Source organism: Miniopterus schreibersii (assembly GCF_964146895.1).
Source record: "Miniopterus schreibersii genome assembly, chromosome: 18".
NCBI classification, from domain to species: Eukaryota; Metazoa; Chordata; class Mammalia; order Chiroptera; family Miniopteridae; genus Miniopterus; species Miniopterus schreibersii.
In genome coordinates this window covers 9,506,647-9,530,140 of record NC_138121.1, presented here as the reverse complement: position 1 = coordinate 9,530,140, position 23,494 = coordinate 9,506,647, and the positions used below count along the sequence as shown (strand labels likewise).

At 56.4% G+C, this 23,494-nt stretch overlaps 1 protein-coding gene across 12 annotated transcripts in view; it reads left to right on the top strand.

Annotated features, from left to right (window-relative positions):
• The first annotated feature begins 2,202 nt into the window (after positions 1 to 2,202).
• The window catches only part of KIFC3 (kinesin family member C3), a 30,400-nt gene continuing 9,108 nt past the window's right edge, over positions 2,203 to 23,494 (top strand). For 3 of the 12 annotated variants that reach the window (XM_081119184.1, XM_081119185.1, XM_081119186.1), the window contains exons 1-9: positions 2,213 to 2,295; positions 6,006 to 6,210; positions 8,990 to 9,132; positions 13,181 to 13,319; positions 16,240 to 16,442; positions 21,284 to 21,349; positions 21,835 to 21,978; positions 22,106 to 22,345; positions 22,838 to 23,011. In XM_081119184.1, the coding sequence (XP_080975310.1) occupies positions 6,045 to 6,210; positions 8,990 to 9,132; positions 13,181 to 13,319; positions 16,240 to 16,442; positions 21,284 to 21,349; positions 21,835 to 21,978; positions 22,106 to 22,345; positions 22,838 to 23,011 (1,275 nt within the window). In that variant the 5' untranslated portion in view covers positions 2,213 to 2,295; positions 6,006 to 6,044. Of the gene's footprint in view, positions 2,296 to 6,005; positions 6,211 to 6,382; positions 6,575 to 8,989; positions 9,133 to 13,180; positions 13,320 to 13,879; positions 13,899 to 16,239; positions 16,443 to 21,283; positions 21,350 to 21,834; positions 21,979 to 22,105; positions 22,346 to 22,837; positions 23,012 to 23,494 lie in introns of those variants that run through there. The other 9 variants (XM_081119190.1, XM_081119180.1, XM_081119189.1 and 6 more) reach the window with 9 other exon arrangements.

Sequence of the window (23,494 nt, the reverse complement as noted above, 5' to 3'; positions counted from 1 at the left end):
TAGGACGGTAATATATTTTTGTGTATATGTATATTTACACACATACCAATTGGGCTTATATCTTAGCTCTACCACACACTGGGTCGTGAATGATCTTTCGGAGACTGTTTCCTTCCCTGAAAAATGGGGATATGATGGTGCCCGCCTCATCCGGTGTTCAGGGTTAAATGGGATCTTGTTTCTAAAGAGCTTAGCGCTGTGCCTGGCACGGTGTTGGCTTCGAATAAATGGTAGCTATTATGTGCATAGAAAAAAAAAAAGACTGTCCTAAAATGTTGGCAGCATTTCTCTCTAGTGGGTGGGATTATGGTTACAATGAACATCTATTACTTTTGGAATCAGAGATAAAGAACAAGAACTGTTCTTATTAATTTAAAAATCTGGCTTTGGCTTTGTTGGAAGGAACCTGTAGTTAATGTCAGTGTACCAGCCGGCAAGTGAGACAAGGCATCCGGTTTTATACCCGGACTTTAAAGACAGACACCACCCCCACCCCCCAATCAAATAATAGGGACTGTAACAAAGGGAGATCGTTGGTCCGGAGTCTAGAGAAATTCCGCCTTCATGCAACCTTGCAGTCCCCCTGACCACTGCTGTCTGGAGGGCGGGCAGGGGGATTCAGAGATGGTAAGTCTCCAATTATGGCCTTCTCTCCCATTGGGGGGGTTACCGTGGGGTTCTTATCTGGAAATCTCTAACTCTCCAGGGAACCATTCCAGAAAAGTGACATTTATCTTCTACTGGGCCTTCGCTCGGGCATCTCTGTTAGAAAATCAAACACACACTAGCCCACTTCCAGTAGGGGGATTGTAAATGTCCTGGCCTGGCATCCAGAACAAGCTGAGGCCCGGAACCTTGGCTCTGTCTCTGGTTGAGATTCTTGACCACCAGCCCAGTGCCTGGGCAGCAGCGGGACACAGAATCTCCTGGAGCTGCACGGCCCCGTTCAGTCCCCTCTTTGCTCCTCCTGGGCCATCCCCTGCCAAGCAGGAAGGGGCAGAGTGCCCACCCTCCTCCGATTATCTGCAGAACCATCAGCGGGCGCTGGGCTGGCTTCTGAGCTTTTTCCTGTCTCCTCCTTCCGCACCCTGGAGGGGGAATCTTGCTGCTGACTCTGGAGTAAAATGCCTTCTCTGTTTGGGAGACAAAGAACAGAGTGGCTCCTCCGGGTCAGCTGTCTCTCCTTGGCTCCCCCGGGCACCTATGAAGAGGGCCCTCCAGGGCTACCCTGGGAGCTGCTGCCTCCGAACCATGTTTTCACTGAGGCTTAAAGGAATACTCTACCTTAAAAAAATCCCGAGTAGCTTTCCTGCTCTGGAAGATACTCATTTGCCTGGGGGGAGGTGAGGATGCCAGGGTGTGTGTGTGTGTGTGTGTGTGTGCCCTGGTCTGGGGAGGCAGCCTGGCCTCTGATTCCTCCTACTAAAGCCAGTGAGAGCATGTGTGTAAAACCATGTGAAAGTGTATGTGTGTGTGAGCACACGCGTGAAGGTGTGTACTCGGGTTTAAAAGAACGTGTGTCCTGGAGAGCGAGTCACAGAGCATGTGAGAGACCATGCGTGTGAGCGCGTGTGCAAGTGAACTAAGAAGGCGCGTGTGCAGTGTTTGTGGGAAAGCATGTATAAGGCGTGTGAGGATGTGAAAGTGTGTACGTGTACTAGCTACAGTAAGAGCGGCTGTGAAGAAAGCATGTGCAAAAAAAGGTACTAGCTTGTGAGTGCGAAGGACAGCAAGGAGGCAGCTAAGTGTACACGGTTAAGCTTCGTACTCGGGTCTGAGGGTGCGCGTACTAGGGAGTAAGTTTCGGTGCAAAGGTATGCATGTAGGAAGGAGTGAGGCTGTGGGAGTGTACCAACGAGAGCGCGTGCGAGGACGTGTGCACTGGCGTGTGCGCCCGTGCATGAAGGTGCGAGCGTGCGTGTGCGCCCGCGGGAGGTCGCGCACGTGGGCACCGGCGCGCGCGGGGCGCGAGGAGCCGGGCGCCGGCGGGCGGTCTGGGCGGAGCACCGGCAGGCGCGCACTGGGCGGCCCCGCGTGTGAGTGAGTGTGAGCGCGCGCGCGCGAGTGTGCGGGAGCGCGTGCCCGCGCGCACCGCCGCCCCCCGCCGGGTCGGAGCCGGTTGCCATGGGAACGCGCCGCGGCCCGGGTTAATCATTTCCTGTGGAAAGTGTGCGGGAGGGGCGGAGCGGGGCGGGCCGAAGGGGTGGCGGCGTGGAGCTGCCTCCTGCCGGCTGGCTGGGCCGGGCCGAGCCCCCGGCGCTGCGGCGAAGCCGGGATTCTGCCTCCGCGAGGCCGGTGAGTCGGGGTCCCGGCGGGCTGGGGGCTGAGGGTCCGCCCGCTCCGCCGATCGGGGCGCCGCGTCCGGGCCCACCCTACCGGCGGAACCCCCCGCCCGGCCCCGCTGAGGGCGCGGGGAGGAGCGGGCCCTGGAGACCCAGCCCTGCGCGGTCCCCGCAGCGCCCCCTCCCCCCGCCCCGCGCGGTGCGGCCTCGGAGCCCAGGACCCGGTCCGGAGCAGGGCGTGGGGCGGCACGTCCCCTAGAATCAGAGCAGCCTCGGGACCCCCGTTTCGATTTCATTGGCCCGTGAATGCCGGACCCCACCGGGGCACCGCGTGTCCGTCAGCGCCGCCACCTCCCTTTGCAGAGGTCCCCGCACCCCAGGGCTCCCTAGAAGGCTGCAGTTTCGGGCCCTCCCACCGCGTACGTTCCCGGGGCAGTTCGCTTCCCCCCCTCGCCCGCCGGGCCGGGGGTGTGGGCCGGCCCGAGGTTAGGAAGGAGGGCCTGGCCGGTGCCCTCCTGGGCGGCGGGAGAATTGAGCGGTTGACAGCGGCAGCCTGGGGGACCCGGCAGGCAGAGCGAGACAGAAGCCACCTCCTTCAACCCCTAGTTGTGAGTTTGAGCAGAACTCTGGCGCAGTGAAGGGCCTGGTCCTGGGAGATTTTAAAGAGGAAGCTGTGTTTAAATACTCAAGAACCCCCCCAACCCCCAACACATGTGTCTCAAGGTTGTGGGTGGTGGCCACCCCTGGTCTTTCACATTCCCTGGCTCACTGGTTTCAGGCTGGGTGAGCACCTCTCCTCACCCAGGACATATTCCCCATGTCCTTGATAGTGTAGCCGTTTCCTTGGCCAGGCAGAGTCATTTGCAAGGAATGTGGCCTCAGAATGGAGCCCTGTGTTTTCAGCGACTGGACTTTAGGGACATGGGGTGATGAGTTCTGCTGTCCTTATGGGCACTAAGGGAGCAGAGATTTTTGAACTCTGGGTTGTCCTGGAAAACCCAGGATGGGTGACTGTGTGTAGGGGCGGTCCTAGCTCCTGTCCGACCTCCCTGACCTTCTGCCCACTCTCCCAGGGAGACTAAGCCCTCCCCAACAGTAGTCTCTGGGCAGTTGTCAAGTCTGTCCCTCAGTCATTGTAATATCCCTGGCCTGGGGGGAGGGGGGCTGCAGCTCTACCTCCATGGCCTGAACCCAGAGAGGCAGTGCCCCTCTCCTGAAGCCGGCCCCTCTGCATTCACCCTCCCCTGGAGGAAAAATAAAATGTTTGAGTTCTTTGTATATGCTGGTATTGTTCTTAACCCTTTATAATGCATTGTCTAATCTTTATACCGACTCCATGGCGGAGTTCTCCCCATTATCAGATGAAGATAATGAGGCACAGAGAGGCAAAGTAATTTTCCCAAGGTCACACATCTAGTGAGTGGCAGAGCCAGGTTCTGGATCAGCTTTTTGGTTACAGCCACTCGAACACAATGCCCTCACCCCATGAGTCTTAGGTGGGTAGGAGCCCTAGCCTTGGGCTTATTTGAGTCCTTGATACTTTTGACCTTCACACTCCCCTCTGCTAAATTCAGCTGCTTTTTCCTCTTCAGGATCTTGCACACACCCTTCCTCTTTCTTCCTGATATCTTCCTGGCTGCCTCCCTGACTTCCCTTCCGGAAAGCCACGGAAACATTGTATCTTCCTGTCCCTGCCCCTCAGACTTAGCTGATCTCCTTAAAAGTCTTTTCCCTCAACCGGGGAATTGACCTTCAATGCCCTGTTCAGCATGCAGATGGAGCGTGTCTCTCTCCCTCCTTGCCCGTCAGGCAGCTGGCTATCCAGGTTGCTCGTGTGCCCAGCCCTGTGCCAGGCAGTCTGGAGAAGAGTATGTCTGGCTGCTCCCCCTGGTGCCTTCACCCCACACTGGCCAATCTCCAGCTCCTCAGTGGAGCTGGCCCACGTACTTGGATTAGCCTCCACTCCTATCCTTTGGCCCACAGCCCTGCCCCCAACCCAGTGACACTGCACCTAGGAGACTCCTCTAAGAAGGCAGGGACTAGTCCCTAGTCAGGAGCCTGGCTTTCTTTCAGGGCTCAGTTCTGAACATTGGTCACCATATCTTCGGGCCACCTGTCCCTGCACCCTTACTTCTTTTGTCTCTCGATGCTTCAACCATTTCTGCCCCTCTGTCCACCCAGCCTGTTCCAATGGCTCCTAAGTCCCACATCCTCTGGAATCAGCCTCTCCCTCCCACCCTAGCCAAACTTCCCCCACGAGAAGGAAGTGGTGGCTTCTCGTAGCCCCTGCTCACCCCTTGGTTTGCCTTCTACCTTGCTCCTTCCTTCCTTCTAGAGCCCCCAAGGGCATCTTTCCAGTTTGACCTCTCTGTCGCATGGTTCACTGGGAAGTAACCATCCTCTCCTTCCCACCCACTGGCCACCTCAGAACTGTGCACCTGTCTGGTGCCCCTCCCACCTTCCTCCTCCAGCTTTCCTTCCCACCCGGAGTGAGCGCCGTCCTCCCTGCTTGCCTCTTGTCTTGCATGGCCTTTGGCGACCTCATGCCCCCCTGTGGCATAGTGGCTTTCCAGCTCTGAGTCTCTGTGTCCAGCCCTGCTCTCTTCTGAGCCTTTGCTTGCGTTTATTTCAGGGCATTCAACCAAAAAACCATCGCTGGATATTTGATGTGGGTGTAGCTGTAGCTCCAGGCTGAGTGCTGTGGGGCTGCAAAGATGAGCATGCTGTGAGCTCTGCCTTGGGGAGCCATAGAGGGTCAGGGGAGATGGGCACCGTTCAAAACAGATATCTTGACTGCCTGGTAGAAAGCAGTCAGTGCAGTGATAGACAGGAAAAGTGGTCTTCAATCCAGGCAGAACCATTAGGAAGTCCTTGGGTGCCTCCAACTCCATTTTAAAGCCAAAAGCAAACTCCACGTTGTCTCTCGGAGCTCACTTGGCTTCTTCTGTAAATGGCATCCCTCTTTGTCCAAGCCTGGGACTACAGCTCGGTCACCTTAAATGCCCTCAAGTCTGCTTTGCACACAGTAGGTTCTCAGTAAAAATGTGTGCAGTGAATTCGGAAAGTCTGTTCTACTTGTTTGCTCGGTTTATAAGGGACCTATGGAGTTTTCCATCCAGACCAGGGATTCCCCACCCGCCCACCCCCCATTCTCCCACAGCTCCTGGGGCCCTGCCTCCTGTTGTGACTGTGAAGGTTTGTTGAAGTGTTTACCTCCCTCCCCACAGGGAGCTTTGAGGCCTTGTTTCTCCTGATCAAAGAGGACTCCTGGCAGGTGCTTGGCACACAGCAGGCATCCAATAAATAATTATTAAATGAAGAATGAATATATCTTTGTATCTCAGCTGCTAGCCAGTTGCCTGCCACGTTGTGGGCATGGAGCATAAGGCTAGTCCGAATACACGAAGGGGCTGACTTTAAGAGAGTTTGACAAGTTTATAAACTTAACTTGTCACGGGCGACCAGCAGGGTCCCTTCTGATTAGATTTACAGAGATGCCATTGACTCAGCTTCCTCCACGTGGGGCTGCCGGGCTCCGGGTGGAGGGGCTGAGGTGTGGGATCTCCACATTGTCCTGCAGACACACCCGCCGGGCTCCCTGCCCCCTCTGAGCCTCCCTACCCCGCATGGGCCCTGGGGGACAGGGGGGCTGGCGCAGACCCCCTAGACCCGGGTCGGGGCCGGCGGTGGAGTTCAGCTCGTCTCCCCTCGCTCTCTCCGCAGGCTGCAGGGCGCCCGGAGGAGGCTGCAGAGCCCCGGGCCATGGTCCAGTCCCGCCGGACCTGGAACCTGGGAGCCACGCCCTCGCTGCGCGGCCTGTGGCGAGTGGGCCGGGCCCCGGAGCCCGAGCGGGGGATGGCTCGCCCCGCCCCAGCCAGCCCCGCCGCCCGCCCTTTCCCACACACCGGCCCGGGGAGGCTGAGAACTGGTGAGTCCGCATTTTTAAAATGCCTCTTTATTTCCCTTCCTTCCTGCAGATACCAGAGATGAGAGCGAGGGTTCTCGCAAGTTCCTAGGCTCAGGCAGGGCTGTCAGGTAAATTACAGGGTCGGGCAGCCAGGGAGCCGAGCGGGGCGTGGAGCCAGAGCGTCCGTCCCGCCGGGGCCGCTTCCCCGCGCCGGCTGCTCCGAGAGGTCGGACGCCGAGTTACACTTTAACGCAGCCCCTAGAGCGGGGGCAGGACGCTGCCGGCAGCCACGCGGGGCCAGCCCAGCCGGGCCGGGGCGCCCTGCGGTCAGCCGGCGCCGGGCTCCGGGGCTCCGCTCGGTTCCTGCCCGCGGCTGGTAAACAAGGTAGGTCGAGGTGGCAGCCGGGCTCCCGGCGCGCAGGGAGCTGACACTTGATCCTGCCCGGGCTGGCCCTCCAAAGGCCGGAGGAGTGGACTGCGGCTGCTCCAGAGCGGGGCCGGCGGGGTTTGGGTGCTGTGTGCTCGATTTTAGGTGCCATCCAGGTGGCTTCTGGAGAGGCCCCGACAGCAGGTGGACAGGGAAGGAGTCCCTGAATCTGGGCCCACTCCCCCCCTCGCTGTCCCCCTGGGGAGCTGTCAACCCCAGCTCTCCTTTCTGGGTCATGTCCCCTGGTGCCTCCAATGTTAAGAAGTGAGTGGCAGTTTTGATTATGGGTTGGGGCTGGATCGTCTGGGTTGTCAGGGCTGGAGAGCTGCCCTTGACCCTTTCCCAGGTTGGGCTTGGGCAGGCCTTCCTGGAAGTGTCAGGGGAGAGAGGTGTCTTCAGGCGAGATGCCTTCAGGTGTTTGCCGTCTGTTGTTCTTGACCTACAGGGAAAGGGGTTTAGATCACCAGCCCATCTGAGCTAGCAGTATCCCTCACGGCCATCAGGTCCAAGCCCATCCATGTAAAGAAGGGGAAACTGAGACTCAGAGAGGGCACCCAGTAAACTCCTCTTCAGTTCCCTCTCTCCCACCACATTTGTGCCATCAGTGGCAGCCACAATGATGCCCTCCGAGGCCTCTCTGTAGGGGACAGTGAGGCTGGAATGATCCGGGGGACCACCAGGGAAAGCTTGGGCTTTGGGGTGAGGTAGCCCCAGTTGTCTGGAAGGAAGTGGAGATGGGCCCTACCCCACGAGATTGTCCTAAGGATTACAAATGGAATAGGAACAAGTATTTTTCTGGTTAAAAAAAACAAAAAACAAGAAGAAAAAAAATACCCCAAAACAAAAGAAAACATGTGCCCTTGAAAAGCTAAAAAATAAAACCCGAAAACCCAAAACAAAGTATAAGAAATAAAAGCCCTAACCAGGTGGCTCAGTTGCTTGGAGCATTCGTGGTCCGTACACTGAAAGGTTGCAGGCTCAATTCCGGGTCAGGGCACATACCTAGGGTGTAGGTTTGATCCCGGTTGGGGCCCTTATGGGAGGCAGCCAACCGAGGTTTCTCTCTCCCTCTCTCTCTTCCTTTCCCTCTCTCTCTGAAAATCAATGAAAACATGTCTTCGGGTGAGTATTTAAAAAGAAAGGAAAATAAAAATCACCTCCAGGCATACCGTGGAGATGTTGTGGGCTTGGTTACAGACCCCCGCAACAAAGGGTATATCACAATAAAGCGAGCTATTATCTTTTTGCTGGTGGTGGGTCTTGCCTTCAATTTGTAAAAAACACAGTATCTGTGGCGCACAATAAAACGGTGCCGGTGTGAGCCTGTCACTAAGCATTTCATATAGTTACAGTCTTCTGTGTGCATGTGCGTGTACATGTGCATATAGGTCTGTCAAATGAGTACTATGAGGATTATATGACTGTACACTCTTTTATCCACTTTAAAAACTGGAGGCAAAGGTCAAATGAAATCCTGTGTGTAAAGTGCTAAGCATAGTGCCTGCCACTGGGTAGCGTCTCGGCCAACTTGGTGCCCCTCAGCCCCCACCTTTCTTGGTACCTGGCACTGTGTGAGCACTCTCTGTGTGTCACCCATTTTGTCTTTACCACAGAACTGTGAGTTTGGTTCCTTATCCCCATTTTCCTGACAAGGAAACAGGATCAAGGAGGGCATTAAGACCTAGAAAGCACTTGGCCCATGGCTGGCACTCAGGATGTCATCACAGCCCAGGGTGGTGGCTCTGCTGGTTGCCCTGTGAGGCAAGCCCCTCCCACCTTGTTGGGCCCCACAGGCTGTGGTGGGGAGTTGAGGTGGGGTGGATGGGTGTTGATACCACAATCAGTCCTCTCCCCCATCTGGGGAGGGAGGCAGTGTGTCAGAGGCACAAGGGATGCGCTTTAGCTGGTCTTGAATATGCCTTTGCAGGCCCCAGGGACCAGGCCACCCAGTGTGGGGTTGGCTTAATGAAGGCAGGGGAGAAATTGCCACCTAGAGGCAGCCAGGGTAATAAAGCCATGGCCCTCTGACTATTAGCACAGCCAGTTGGCATCGCTTCCTTCGGCTATTCTCTGCAGATGGTGCTCTTTAGCAAGCATGAGCTCCAAAGCCACCATGGAGGGAGGGGAGCACTGCAGGGTCTTAGGTGCTCTCCTGTAGAGTAGAGAATCTTGGAGCAGCTTTCGGTAAGAAAGGAGCCCTTGTCCAGTGCCAGGTTTCCCTCCGTGCAGGGCAGGCGTGTGGGAGCATGTGTGTCTTGCCCTCATTGTGCCTGGGTTGGCTGGAGCGTGTGCAAGCCAAACGCAGCTGAGGCCTTGCCCAGTGGTCCATGACCGGCAGTCAGAGTCTCACCTGTCCTTTCTGTCCTGGGACAGGGCGTGGAAAAGAGACCTCGGCTGGCGGTGATGAGGACTCTGGTGTCCGAAGTGCAGCTCGCCCAGCCCTAGCTCAGTGCCGAGCCCTCAGCGTGGACTGTGCTGGCCCCGGGAGCCCCCGCAGGCTCTACCTGAGCGTGCAGGTAAGCACTGGGGCTTCCAAAACACGAGGGGTCCAGCCAGGCCGGTGTCCTCGGCCCTCTGAGCTGCAGCGGCTTCTCAGGGGAAAGGAGCTCTGAGGGAGAGCTGGGGACCTGCCTTGTGCCTCTTTGCCAAGCTGCTCACTTCACATCCGCCTGCGAGTCTGTGTAGATGGAGCAATTTGCTTTGTTAGGTTATCTCGGGGGAAGTATCAGGAGATGACTGAAGCTTTTCAGCCACACCCTGGCTGAGGTGTTAAAGTGGGAAATGTGGGGCCTTCTCTGAAGCTATTAGGAAGACAGGCAGGTTTTAGGGAAGCTGTCTATTCCCGCTCGGAGGTGTGATTCCATGGGGCAATATCGTTCTTCCTTGTTTAAAGCTGGCACCCAAAACTAGGCAGAGGGCTTCTCCAAAACTTGGGTCCTTTTCTCTTGCAGTTATCACCAAGTGATTTTCAAAAGACAGACTTTACATATATATGTATATTCGTTTGTAGAAATAATTCAGAATGATAGCAGTAATAATAGCTACTATATCTTGAACACTGACTTTGTGCCAGGTGCCGTACCGTGCATTATGTATCTCACATCAGTCCTCGTAACAGTCCCAAGACAGTTACTGTTTTATCTCAGTTCTGTGGATGAAGTAATGGAGGTTAAAGAGGTTAAGTAACTTGCTACTGGTCACATAGCAAGCTGGGATCTGAATCACTAAATATGATGAGCTTTCTAACATGATGTAAAGAATTTGCACAGGGCAGAGATGTAACATCTAGAGACCGAATGCCTCCTGTAGTCCTGTATCTTGGAGAAATCCACTATTAAGAGTTTAGTGTTTATCTTTCTCATACAACCACTTAATTACATTTCTGTACCTTTTTGTTTATTTTCACATACTATTCTGTGTCTGGCTCTTTCCTTCAACAGTGAAACTTGGTGATTTCTTCATGCAGAGAACTACCTCGTTCTTTCAAATTGCCACCTAATATTCTACTTCCGGGCTTACCATGACTTTTCTGACCATCTGTATTATTTCTGATTGCAGTGAGAGCCTTAAATACCTATACATTCACCACTATAGTGTTGAGTAATTTTAGGACTCCACAGGCTCTGCACTTTTGCAATGAATGTGTTTGTTACCACACATTTATGAAGTGCTTACTCTGTGCCAGGTGCTGTGCTAGGTGCTGACACACAGCAAAGAAGAGATATAGACCTGACGGTCTAGTGGAGGTGCCGGAGAGCAATCAGATAATCACAAAAACAGGAATGCAAACCGGCAAGGGCCATGGATGTGGAGGCAGAGGGTGAAGGGCCAGAGTTATCTGGGAGTGTTGGCAGACTGTCCCCAAGCCCAAGCAAGATTGTGCACGAGAGGACCCACCTTGAAGGGACTTGTGCAAATGGAGGGCAGGATGGGGTGTGGGAAGCACATGTGCCCTTTGAGCATGTCCTTCCTCGTGCAGACAAAAGTCCTGATCCCCAGTGGTGCCTGGCCACAAGTCATTTTTTTTAAATAAGATTTTTCATGGTGTTTTTTTAAACCCTCACTCGAGGATATGTTTTTATTGATTTTTAGAGAGAGGCGAAAGGAGAGAGAAAGAAACATCAATGGGTTGCCTCCCGTATGTACCCCAAAAGGGGATTAAACCCACAACCTAGGTATATGCCCTGACCGGAAATCGAACCCGCAACCTTTTGGTGTAAGCGATGACGCTCCAACCAACTGAGCCACCCAGCCAGAGCTGGTCTCAAGTCTTGATCTGAATGTGGGCCCAGAGCTTGATGTTCATTTAGAGATAGTTTTGGGCTTCAGGGTTTTCCATGGCCTTTCTTGTGCGGTTCATCTGAAAACTGAACCAAATGGTCCTGTTATCAGTGAGTTCTATGAGAAAAGCAGGTCTGGTGCAAAAACAGTTAAAGAAACCAGAGAACCCGTCTTTTCTCTGACTTGAGCCATTGGTAGTTAAACCAGGAGGTGGTCAGAAACTGGCTGCCTTGAGCTGGGCGGTGGCTCTGTGCTTGCACTTTGATTATGGGGTGTTAGTTGTGGTTGCAGCCAAGTCCTGGGGTCAGCAGATCCGCTGGAGATGTCTGAGGAGTTTCAGCCAGCAACCAGTTTCTATCATCTTCTGGGCCCCACCAAGCTCTGTTATGGTTATAGGTGCTTCGAGGTCCTGGATGTGGGGCCGAAGTAGGGACCCAGGCACAGGGATGTTACTGTGGGCTTAGTGACCCTCCCCGCCTGCCCCTCAAGCAGCTAAAACCTGAGGCCATCCCTATGGTGATGCCATAGAAATTCCCAACCCCCTGGGGGCCTGTCTGCCCTTCCTGTGGCTTGGCCAACAGGCCAGAAATAGTGTAACCTTTGCTCTGGCCCACAGATGGAAACTTCCAGCTGCCGGCCGTTGCCGCCACCGCTGACAAGCGTGCTCGTGATGGTGTGGCAGTTGGTCAAAGGGTGGGGACGAAATAAAGTTGGCAGCATTTTCCTAAACACGAGAGCTGGGCTCTCTCTCCACCCTCCTTCCTCAAGTAGAACATGGGGTGGAAAGCGGGAGGGAGTGGATTTCGAACTAACTAGCCTGGTGATGTTGCCTTTTGCTTCTCTTTATTTTTATAAAAAGTAAAAAAATTGAAAATTGAAGACTATAGAAATAATATAACATTCCCTGGTATGGAGCTCTTGCTATGTGTTAGACACTTCGAGTATTCGCCTAAGGTATCACAGTTACTTTTTTTTTAATCCTCACTGGAGGATTTTTTCCATTGATATTTTTTAGAGAAAGTGGAGGGAAGGGAGGAGGGGGAGAGAGAGAAACATCGATGCGAGAGAGACACATTGATAGGTTGCCTCCTGCACGAGCCCGACCAAGGTACATGCCCTAGATCAGGAATTGACCCTTCTGTCCTTGGGTCGACGCTCTAACCACTGAGCCAAACCGGCCAGGGCCACAGTTACTTTTTATACCAGCTCCACAAGTTGTGTGGTTGTTATCTTTTCTATTTTAAGAATGGGGAGAATGAAGCCCCAGGGAAGGAAAGTAACTTGCTCAGAGCCACACAGCTCACAAGAGGCAGGAACCAGTCAGGCCTTTGTGGCTCTAGACTCTGAGAGTTTTTCAAATGATAGCGTTTGTCTCTTTGGAATACGGTGGGCCCACAAAACCTGCCCGGACTCTCTCTTCCCAGATAATTTCTGTTGATGTTAAAACACAAACCAAACGCTGTAGATGTTCATAAGGTTAAAAATGCAAACCCCAGCAAGGTTCAGAGTGCAACGTAAAGCCTCCTTCCCTTCCTCCCGCATTCTGTTTAAATGATGCATCAGGTTTCTCCTCACTCGACCTCCCAGAGAGAACCACTCTCTTTGTATTTCCCTGATTTTTTTCCGAGGTGTATTTTATTTCGATTATCCTCAAATGGGATCGCACTTTACTCGAGGTTCTCACCTTGGACGGCTTTCTGTGTGAGCTGCGGGTGACTTGCTCTGGAGGAGACTGGCTGCCCCTCCCCTTCTGCTCCCTGCCTGCTCCACCCAGGCTTCTTTGACTAGGAGACGGGGTCCTGTGGTCCCTAGATGGCCACGGTGGGGTGGGCTATGACCTTCCCCTGCTTGTGTGGACCCGCATGCCCCCTCCTTGGCTGCTCCAGGCTGGTGCCATCTGGAGGTGGGGGCGGTTGGCATCACGGGGGAGTTGCCCTGAGATTGCCATGTGCCTGAGTCGAGCTGGCTGCTGCACCGGTGATTCATGCCTTGTAGGGCCGAGTGGACGTAGCTGGGGATTTCTAAGTGCCCAAGAACCTTTCTGCTGGTGGAGAGGGCCAGCTGCCCATGGGGACCAGGGCAACATGCTGCCACTGTCTTGCCGTAGCATCGGGGCACGTTTTCTTCCAGACTCCAGGCCTGTTGTCCCTGGCCCGCACAGTGAGGGATGGACCTGCTGGGCCCTGGTCCTTGTCAGCTCCAGGAGTGCACCTTCTCAGGGTCAGCAGTGTCCCTCCCCACTGCAGTCCCCTTCACGTGAGGATTCTGGTTGTGTCTTGGCAGCAGGCCCTGCAGGACAAGGGGTGCAAGAGCAAGAGTCAGGGGACGAAAGAAGAGAAGCTCCTGAAGAGGCAGGCGCCGGCCCCCGGGCGGGGCCGGGAGGCCCAGGAAGCTGGTGGCACGATGAATGTAGAGAATACAGGTAAAGGAGGTCTGCCCACTGACCTGGGACGGCCCTGGCTAAAGCTGGCACTGAGGGGAGGTTCTTGTGGCGTCTGAGCTGTCCCCGCACACTGTCCTTCTTACCTGGAGGTGGCCCATCCAAGTCCTGGACGCCTTGACATGGAACTCAGAGACCCCCAGCCTGCCCAGCCCTCCTCCCGGTGCCACCAGGGCCCCACTCGGTGATAAGAGGTTTTGGCTCGCATGGGCTGGGGTTGAATTTCCCCGCTTTTTGTCTTTTCCCCAGTGCCTGTCTAAAGCAGGGCGACGGTGGCAGCTGAGAGATGGCACCGCCTGCAGACAGAGGCCTGACCACTTACCCTTGTATCTGTGGGTCCACTGGGGACCCAGAGACCCTAGGACAGGGCCTCATTCTGCTGCCTTGAAGCTGGGAAAGGAGCTGGTAGCTCCACTCTTCTCTGGCAAGGCTAACTCGTTCTGGAAGATTCTACAGACCCCCTTCCTGAGATTCCCCAGAGGGAGGCCTGAGCACAGTGATCACTGGGAAGGAGCATCCTCAAGGGGCCCACCGGGGAGGCCAAGATGTGTGGGAAAAGGGGTCGGTCTTTCTCTTGGTTTCCTCCGCCTGTCACCAGACGTTGATTCGTGTGTCTGAACTTGCCTTGCGGTGGAAGTGTCTAATCCCTCCTCTGAGTCCGTGCCAGAGCTGCATCCGCCCGTCTGCGCCGGGCACTCCTGCTCAGTAGCAGGTGTCGGAGTCTGGCCAAGGTCTGGGCAGACAGGTCTTGGGAAGGGGGGCATCGTCCAGCCAGTCCAATGGGCTCGCATTAGCTCAGGAGAGAGAGGCCAACTCTAGTCGAGAATGAGGACTGACTTTGGTCGCTGGGGCCAGGCATGGTCAGTCCTGAAAGCTGACACACCAAGAGGTGCGCAGCCTCTTCCATGTAAGAGCCTGTTCAGTAGCTTGTTCCCAAGTGCCCCTTTGATCTGCCACTGTCCCTTAGTTTCTTCAAGGTCCTTTCTCCCCGGGGAGCACTTCCCAGGCCCCCTCTCAGTTCCCCCGGCACATGGGCACTGTGCTGAGATCAGGACGAACCCCACCAGGCATGGGCTCTTGGGGTATCTCAGAACCTCTGTGATACAAGCAGTGCCCTGTCAGGCAGCATCCACCCACACCCGCTCATCCCTCATGTGTCCAGGCTCCTGTCCCAAGGGTGCCTCTTTGGGCAAGGACTGTTGTCCCCATTTCACAAAGGAAGACCCTGTGGGGCCTCTCCCACACATCTCTTCAGTGGCAGAAGCAGCTCTGGCCCTAGAGTCTGGGGCATCCCCTCCACCCCCACCCCATGGCAGTCTGCAAAGAGCTGAGAGCCGTACTGGTCCCATGCAGCCCTGGAAGCATCCTTCTGACCTCACTCTCTCCAGAATAGAGCAGAAGCTTGGCCAACTGTGTGTGACATGCACGCTATGTCACATGCAGGCCATATGGCCAGGGCCACTAGCCAACCAGTGACTGCTCCTGCTCCAGCTCTCTAGAGGGTCTTGAGTCAGTCATCCCAAGGGGTTGGGAGGAAAGGAAAAGCCAGCCTGTGTGTGCTTTGCCTGCTCTCCTTAGAGTGGGGGCAGGGACTTCGCACTGTCTACCCCTCCTGGGATGGTGCCAAACTGATCTGCTCAGCGGGGACTTGCTCCCTCCACACTCTGGGCCCCAGCCCAGCACGCAAGCTGCGTGCAGCGTCTCTGCCGTCTCAGCCTCAGAGAGCACACTTGCTGCCTCCCGTGGGTCGAAGCTGCCAGTGGGGTGTGTGATTTCAGGAGCAGGTGGCTTTGTTCACAAACTCTGGGAGCCCCCCAGGCCCGCCCACAGGGCTGCGGCTCCAGGGACCTCCCCCTCTTTGGGGGGAGCCAAATGGAGGCTTGCGGCCAGCAGATGCTGCTCCTCCATGTCCCTCTCGGACACTTCACTCTTGGACCCTTCCCTTCTGTCCTTGGGGCTTTGGCCAGTGCCCGGGTTGGGCTGGGCTGCTGGAGGGGAGGCAAGTCCCCTGCCCTTCGACCCTCTCCTCCACCATCTCTCCGACCTCCCGAGCTCCTTGCCAACTCCCCACCTGCAGAGACCGTGGCCGTTCTTGGTGCCCTCGAAGCAAGCTCTGACAAGCCTCCTGGGTCACAGGCCTCGATTCTGTGCCTTTGCCCTTCCTCCCATCTGTGTGCCTGTCTCCTGCTCCTGGCGGCACAGTGGAAGGTTGCGACTGGGGGAGGACTCAGGGGGAGTCAGCCCACCCCCCACCATATTAACAAGTCCTCCCGCCTGTGCGGCCCCTGCCCTCGGTCCCCCCCAGGGCAGGTGTCCACCCCAGAGCAGGCCTATCTGTGTTCCTGTCCACGTGCTATGTCTGTTTCCGTGTCCTGGTCTGTCTGTCCCTGGCACGTGCCCACCTTTCCCTTTGCTCCCTCTCAGTGTGCAGGTGACTGCTCCCTGGGGTGAGAGCCCCCACCTCTCTTCTCTACTCTGGAGAGGGTTTGGGGTTTAAAGAAATCATGTTCCCCCAAGAATAGTGTTTAATGAGGAGGTAGCCCCGACTCCTCAGCCTCGATGACTTATAGGCCAGCCATGGAGAGGATAGCGCCCCTCAAACCTGGAACCCAAGATTCGAAGGGAGAATTCAGTGAAAGTCGCTTTCCTGAGTCCTGATCCAGGCGATTCAGTCCCCCATGAGCTGCCCGCTGAAGTGGCTTCCTCCGAGGCGGGCCTTGGAGTCCTGTTGCTAACGCACGGCTAACCCCCAGCCCTCGCCCTGCCCCCACCCCCTCTGCTTGCATTCCCTCTGATTCCCTCTGTCCCCAGTGGTCTGGGCGGCCCTGCAGGGACGGCCCCCTCTCCTCGGCCAGGGTGGGACCTCTGCTGCCCTGCTGATCGGCCACTGCTCTGCTCATAGGTGGGCGGCTCTTTGGCAGCGGGAGGTGCTCGAGCCTGTCGGGGCCGCCAGGTGCGGCCCCCATGGTGCATAGGATGGTGGAGGCCATGCCCCAGCCGCAGGAGGAGAAGGCCCGGCTGCAGCAGGAGCTGGCAGCCCTACGGGAGAGGCTGGCCCTCCAAGACAGTGACCAGCAAGCCACATCCACCCAGCTGCAGAACCAGGTACCTGGGGAGGATGGGACGGGCAGAGGCCACTGCCCACCGTGGAGCAGGTTGGAGGACATCGCCCGGGTCACCTGGAACCCACCAGGCCACCGGCAATACGGACAGCTGCGGTCTCCTCTCCTGGCTTGGGGATGCACAAGAGGGTGAGGTGGCGAGCGTCAGAGGCCTGGAGCTCCTGACCTGGTCAGCCTTGTGCCCCATTCCTCATGGTTCCCAGGGGCCAGGACCTACCTCTCCAATGACGGGCGGCATGTGTAGATGTGAGAGGAGCAGGAAGGTGCAGGGATGCTTCCCACCCCCAACGCACCCCATCTGCTCGGCAGCCCGAGTGGAAAACCAGCAGGAAAGGAGAGGCTGGTGTGAGCGCGTGTGGGAGGAGGGAGCTCTCAATCCTCTGGAGGCCAGGGAGAGCCACAGGTTTATGCTGTGAAATCGTTTCCTTCGTTTGCTCGCCAGGACGACACTGGGGGACTCAGCCCTTGCGCTGCACACCCCGTGGGGCTGATCGCTAGCCCTCCTCTGGGTGCCTGACTACTTTATTCTCTTCTTCGCCATACCTGGGCCCCAGGGCCCTTTCCTTGGGCTCAGCTCCCCATCCCATTGTCATGTGTGTCTCTCGTGCCTGTGTCTGACCCTCCCCACTTCCCCAAGGTCCCCACTGTCTCTCCCCTTCATCCCTGCATTGGATCTGGGCCTGGTCCATACAAAGCCCTACTTTTGGGTGAAGCCAAGTTCTTTCTCTGTGATCACCCAGCACGTGGCCCTTCTCTTGAGTGGACACCACTGAATACTGTGACTTGTTCTCAGTTCTGGGGGCAGTAGATTCTTTTTGTGTACTTTTTAAAGGTAGCATTTTTTCCCAGGTGTGTCCTGTTCTCAAGAACTCTTTGTCCTGACCACTGTCAGCCCCTTGCTGAGTTGGGTGGCCCTCCTTGGGACATCCCTGGTGCCTGTGTCTCCCTCTTACATGCTGACCCCATTGTTTGCTGCCTCTGGGCCTGTGAAGGGGCTACTCAAGGCAGGGTTTGACACGGCAGCTTTATGTCACTGTTGGCTCCTGTGGTGCCCACTTGCCTGCCTTCCTCAGATGTTTGCTGGGTGCCCAGTATTGTACAAGCACCGAGCTGAGAGCTGAGGATGCCCAGGGAGACAGACACACCCTTGCCTGTGGGGCTGCAGTCTGGGGGAGGATGGTTATTGCAGTCTGGGGGAGGATGCACCCAGGTCAAGTGGGCAGAGTAACAAGGGCTCTGAGGGTAGGCACACAGGGCACGAGGGCTTGTACCAGGAGCTTGGTCTGGGAGGTCAGGACCTGTTGAGGGTGGTCAGGGATGGCTTCCTTGAGAAAGTGACACTGGAGCTGAGGTGTGGCCCAGAGCAGAGATGTGTTCTGAGCTGAGGGAACAAGTTAGTGCAAAGGGACTGTGGCAGAAGGAGCAAGATGAGTACATTTGGTATCCACTGGGGATTGGTTCCAGGACCCCCCACATGGGGATACCAAAGTCCTCGAATGCTCAAAACCCTTATATAAAATGGCTTAGCCCTGGTCAGTGGTGCTCAGTGGTTAGAGCGTTGGCCTGAGAGCCAAAGGGTCACAGGTTCGATTCTCAGTCAAGGGCATGTACCTGGGTTGCGGGTCCCTCCCCAGCCCTGGTCAGGGCCTGTGTGGGAGGCAACCAGTGGATGTCTTTCTCTCTCTTTCTCTCTCACCCACCCCCACACACTCTGAAAAGCAATGGAAAAAATACCCTCATGTGAAGAATTCACAAAAAATAATAAAATAATTGGTTTAGTATTTGCACATAACCTACACACTTCCTCTCATACACTTCAGATCATCCCTAGATTAATTATAATACCTAATGCAAATGCTGTGAAAATAGTTGTTATACTGTATTGTTCAGGGACCAACTTTCTGGAGTTCCCCCCCCCCCATATTTTTAGTCTGAGGTTGGGCTGACTGTATAAGGGCGGAGCCAAGGCCTGTGCAGCTGGAACGTGGCACCGGGCACTGCTGGAGGGGCCGCGGGGCTGGTGCAGCGCCCACACATCTGGCCACGGCGAGGGCTCTCAGCAGCGCTTCCTTCCCTGGCCTTCCCCAGCGTAGAAGGCCAGGCTCCTCACTTTTCAAATGTGTTGTTTTGTTTTTAAAGAGCTCTACTGAGATACAGTTCACTTACTGTAAAATTCACCCCTTTATAGTTGTACAGCTTAATGGTCTTAAGTATGTTAAGATAGTGACCCGGCCACCACCACTGTCTAGTTTCAGAGCATATTCATCACCCCAAAAAGATCTAAGTCACTCCCCTCCCCCCAGCTCCTGGCAACCAATGATCTGCTTTCTGTTTTATGGATTTGCCTTTTTGGGAACATTTCATGTAAATGAAATCATAATAATACACGGTCTTTTGTGACTTTGAACAAGTTTTAAAAAAAATGTTTTTTCCCTTAATTAGCAAAACCTAGTTCCTTCTTAGAGGGGAAGTTGAAGGTGAAGCAGTGGAGTGTCTGCAGACCTTCCAGGCCCCGCTTGTCTCTTTCTTGCTCAATGTTTTCCTGCCTCAGGGACTCCTGGCACCTTCCCCCACTGCCCAGGCCCTCCAGAAGCAGACCCCTCTGGGCAGAGGGCGAGGGTCCCACTCCTGGGCAGCCCAGCTTCTAACTTCCCAGCCCCAAAAGGAGCTTGCCTGCCAGGGCGCAGTCACTGCCACCCTGCAGTGTTGAACTGTGTCCCCCTGCTGCCCTAGAGAAGCCGGGAGATGACTGAGTACCTGACATCTCTGACCGAAGGAGTCTTCTATAGCCTCTCCCTCAACCCCCACCCACACCCTCCACCCCCTTTGTAGGCACCTCCTTTTGGGGCACCCTTCAGAGTTCTAGGCAGAGCCCAGGAGCACCCAGGGTTCCAATTGTGATGCAAGAAACAGGAGCCTGTTCTGCAGACAGATGGTAGGCGGGCATCCTGACCCCCTGAGCAAACACTGGGAAACCCCACTTTCGTTGCATCGAGGTCTGAGTACCAGGCAGCGTGATGGGGACAAGCGAGGTCAGAGCATACCCGGCCCATGCTGAGGACACAGCCTGTCTGGGCTGCCAGTTCTGTGCACATGGACCGTCCTGGGGTGATTTCTGGAGGAGGGCAATGGGGTGGGGAGACCCCAACCTTTCAAAAGGAAGTATTTCAGGGTGAAGGGAGTGTGAAAGGAATACATATTCTTTGAGGCTTAAAAATTACTGAAAAGCATAAAGAATTGGCCTACTTCTTGGTATTGCTCGCACAGCTTTGTTTTGGGTTTTTTGTTTTGTTTTTTTACTTACTGTGTTGGGGAAACCTTTCCCTGTGTCTTTTAAAATTCCTGGGAAACACAGCTAATGACTACATGATAGTCTCTGTGTGCACCTATGTAAGGGACCTGACCCTTCCTCCAAGGCTGGGTGTTCGGCGATTCCCAGTTTTGTGACTAAGGAATGAAATGCTGCTTTGTGCAAATTGTCCCTCACTCCCCTCTGGGGCCAAGGAGCTGAGCACTCCTCCCACCAGGCCCTTAAGAGAAGGGGATATCAGGAGCGTGCGCAGAAGTGGTGCGAGCTTTGCCACCCCGCATGGTCCATGGCCCAGCACATTGCTAGGAGGGGCTGTTAGGGATGGAGCCCTCCGGGACCACCCTGGTCCTCTGCTCACCTGGCTGTGCCCTTAGGGCACCTGCTTGGCCACCAGGAGGACTTGGGCAGCCGGGTTGGGCCTCCCAGCTCCTCTCTGGGTCTGGGTCTTGGAATCCTGGTCCCCAGCCATGAGTGATGGTGCTGGTGTCATAGCCTTTGCCTCTGGGGGGGGTGGGGGGAGGAGCTCATGGCTGGCTCCCTCCCCAGCCAGCTCTGAGAGGCAGAGGCTCGCCTTGTGGTTCCGCTGCCTTCTCCAGGCCGGGAAGACTGAACACCTCAGCCATTAAAATCTGGAGATTTAACCCGCCCTCCCCCAAAACTCCAGTGTCTGGCCTCTCTTGAAAGGTGAGAAGTTTGGTGACACTGAGCCTGTGTCCCCCTGGCCCGAGTCTTTGGGGAGTGCATGGTGGCTGCCTCCTTCAGGTGCATCTTGGGCGTCCAGTCCTGCACTGCCCCTCACCTGCCTTACCTGGCTGGCCCCTGGAGGCAGGGGACTTTGTCACCTGTTGTTTAGAAATAAGAGCAGTGTTTTGTGGCCTGCTGTGTGAACCGCACCTCTTAAACCTCCATGGGGTGAGTCTGACAAAGGTGTGGGGAAGTCACAGAACACTCGCAAATAAAACTGCCAACAAGCTCGTGCTGGTGCCCAAGTCTTCATCTGTGTTTTGGGTTATTTTCCAAGGAGAGGTTCCTGATGCAGAACCAAGGTCTGTGGAGCTGCCTGGGGGGGCAGCTCCAAGAGGGGTCGCCATCCTAGGATGGCCAGGGCAGATCCTGGTTTTGTAGTGCCTACAGTTTATACAATTTGGGGGCCCTTTTAAGAAAAAGAGTACAAAATCACAAATACAAAAGTAGATACAGGCCTTGGCAAGGACCTGTGCAAGGCAGGCATCCTGAGGGCCAGCCTCCTGAATCACCCTGTGAGCTGCCCCTGGTGTGAGCCTGGGATGACGGGGTCACCTCTGCTGATTGCCCCCCGTATTTCCTGAGAGCCTAAGCTGGCTGGATTCTGCCATGGAAGAGAGTGCTGAAGGCTGTCAGGGCCAGTCCAGCTGTCGCTTATCTGGAGTTCCAGGTGTGGCCTGATGCTCAGACACAGAGAGGACTGGGGCCGAAGCCTGGTTGTGGGCAGGAGGTGTGCAAGGCTCATTGTGACCTTGGCTTTGTGCTGGCAGGTGGAAAGCCTGAAGGAGAAGCTCATCAGCCAGGCCCAGGAAGTGAGCCGCCTCCGATCAGAGCTGGTGAGGCCACCAATGCATCCCATGTAGGGCGGAGGGGGACTGTTGGGCAGCCTGCCCCTCTGGACGATAGGTGTGACCCCCTGCAGCCTGAGTGGGGCCCGCATCCCATCTTGGAAATGCTCCTGGAGTCCTTATCACCAGTCACTAGGTCTTCAGAGGCCATGTGATCCCAGGGGAGGGAGGTGAATATAGGAGTGTGAACTCTGTATAAATGTGACTTCTCTCGTTACTCTCACACTCAGGGAAAGGGGTGGGGTGCCGCTGGGAGCAGTCCTGCCTCACGAGCCTTCTCCACCTTTCTCCCTCTGCCTTTATCTTTACCTCTCCCTTGAGCCCCCCTCTCTTCTCTCCCGGGCTCCCCTTCCTTTCTCTTTCCTCCCCTCTCTCCCGCCCCTCGCCCCCCTGCCCTTGCCAACTCTCTCGGCCCCACCCCTCGCTGCTCCCCTGGGGCTGCCCTGGCCACACGCCCCGGGCTGACCCTGCAGGGAGGCACCGACTTGGAGAAGCACCGGGACCTGCTGATGGTGGAGAACGAGCGGCTGCGGCAGGAGATGCGGCGCTGCGAGGCCGAGCTCCAGGAGCTGCGCGCCAAGCTGGCGGCCCCCTGCGCGGGCTGCGAGCACAGCCAGGTGAGCGCGGGACCAGGGGGTCCCAGAGGGCCCCCGCTCCCGACGGGAGACCCCAGCTCCTCACGGCACCCCCTGCCTCCCTGCCTGCCTGCCCCACGCTGGTCCCGGCCCTGTGTCCTGGCTGCAGGAGAGCGCCCAGCTCCGGGACAAGCTGTCCCAGCTCCAGCTGGAGGTGGCGGAGAACAAAAGCATGCTGTCGGAGCTGAACCTGGAGGTGCAGCAGAAGACCGACCGGCTGGCCGAGGTGGAGCTGCGGCTCAAGGACTGCCTGGCCGAGAAGGCGCAGGAGGAGGAGCGGCTCAGCCGGCGGCTGCGCGACAGCCACGAGACCATCGCCAGCCTGCGGGCCCAGTCACCGCCCATCAAGGTGCGAGCCTGGGCCGGCCCAGCGCGCGGCCACTGGTGCCCAGGGCAGGGCTGGCATGTAGGAGCCGGTGTGAGTGGTTGAAGGCAGGGTTCCAAGCCTGCCCTCAGCCTGTCTCTGGCCCCTTCCCCCGCTTGCTGTCCAGGGCCAGGCATGGGGTAGGCACCTGGCAACCGATGCCTGAGGTGCTCACTGCAGGCCAGGCATGGGCATAGGGCATCACTGGGTTTTGCCCTCATCTTTGCTCTTGGCTGTTCTGTGCCCAGGCTGGGGCCACACCTAGGCTCATAGCGGGCTCATTAAGATGAGAAGGTTCCAGGAGGCCCTTGCAGCATTCTGGAAAGCCGGGACCTTGCAGCGTCTCTAGCTTTTTCAGGGGCTTTTGGTGGGATGTCCCTGAGGGTCCCCTCCCCAGGCCAGCCTCGTCTCAGGGCCCCAGAGTGAGGTCAAGGCACCCTCACACCTCCGTGCTCCTGTCCCTCTCTCACCTCACAGTATGTTATCAAAACGGTGGAGGTGGAGTCGCCCAAGACCAAGCAGGCCCTCAATGAGTCCCAGACCCGGAACCAGCACCTGCAGGAGCAGGTGGCCATGCAGAGACAGGTGCTGAAGGAGATGGAGCAGCAGCTGCAGAGCTCGCACCAGCTGACCGCACAGCTCCGGGCACAGGTGTGCAGGCTGCACGGGGGTGCGTGTGGTTGGCGGGGATCGCGTACAAGGAGCAGAGGCCAGCCTTTGGTACAGCGCAACAGACCCAGGTTCTGGACCCTCCTCTTCCCGCTGACCGTGTGACCAAGGGCCAGTTTTGTCTGAGTCTCTGTTTTGTCATCTATAAAATGATGTGATCACTGAACCTACCTCACAGTGGGGCTCAGGGACAGACTCACAAAAGGTTCTTCTCCCAGGGCTCAGCACACATGCTCCCTGAAGGGTGCTCTCGTCAGGATCGTAGCAAATGCTCTCCCTGCTTTTCTGGGGCTTATGCGCCTGTTATGTGCCAGGACCCAGGTTGGTGCTGGGGCAACGTAGGGAAGTAGCTGCACAGAGCTCACAGCCGTATGGGGGAGAGAGAGGCCATCCTACCCCTCCTGTGTGTGTGCATGCAGGTGTGTGGGGGGGGTAAGTAGAGTCAGGGCTTCTTTCTGGCGCCCA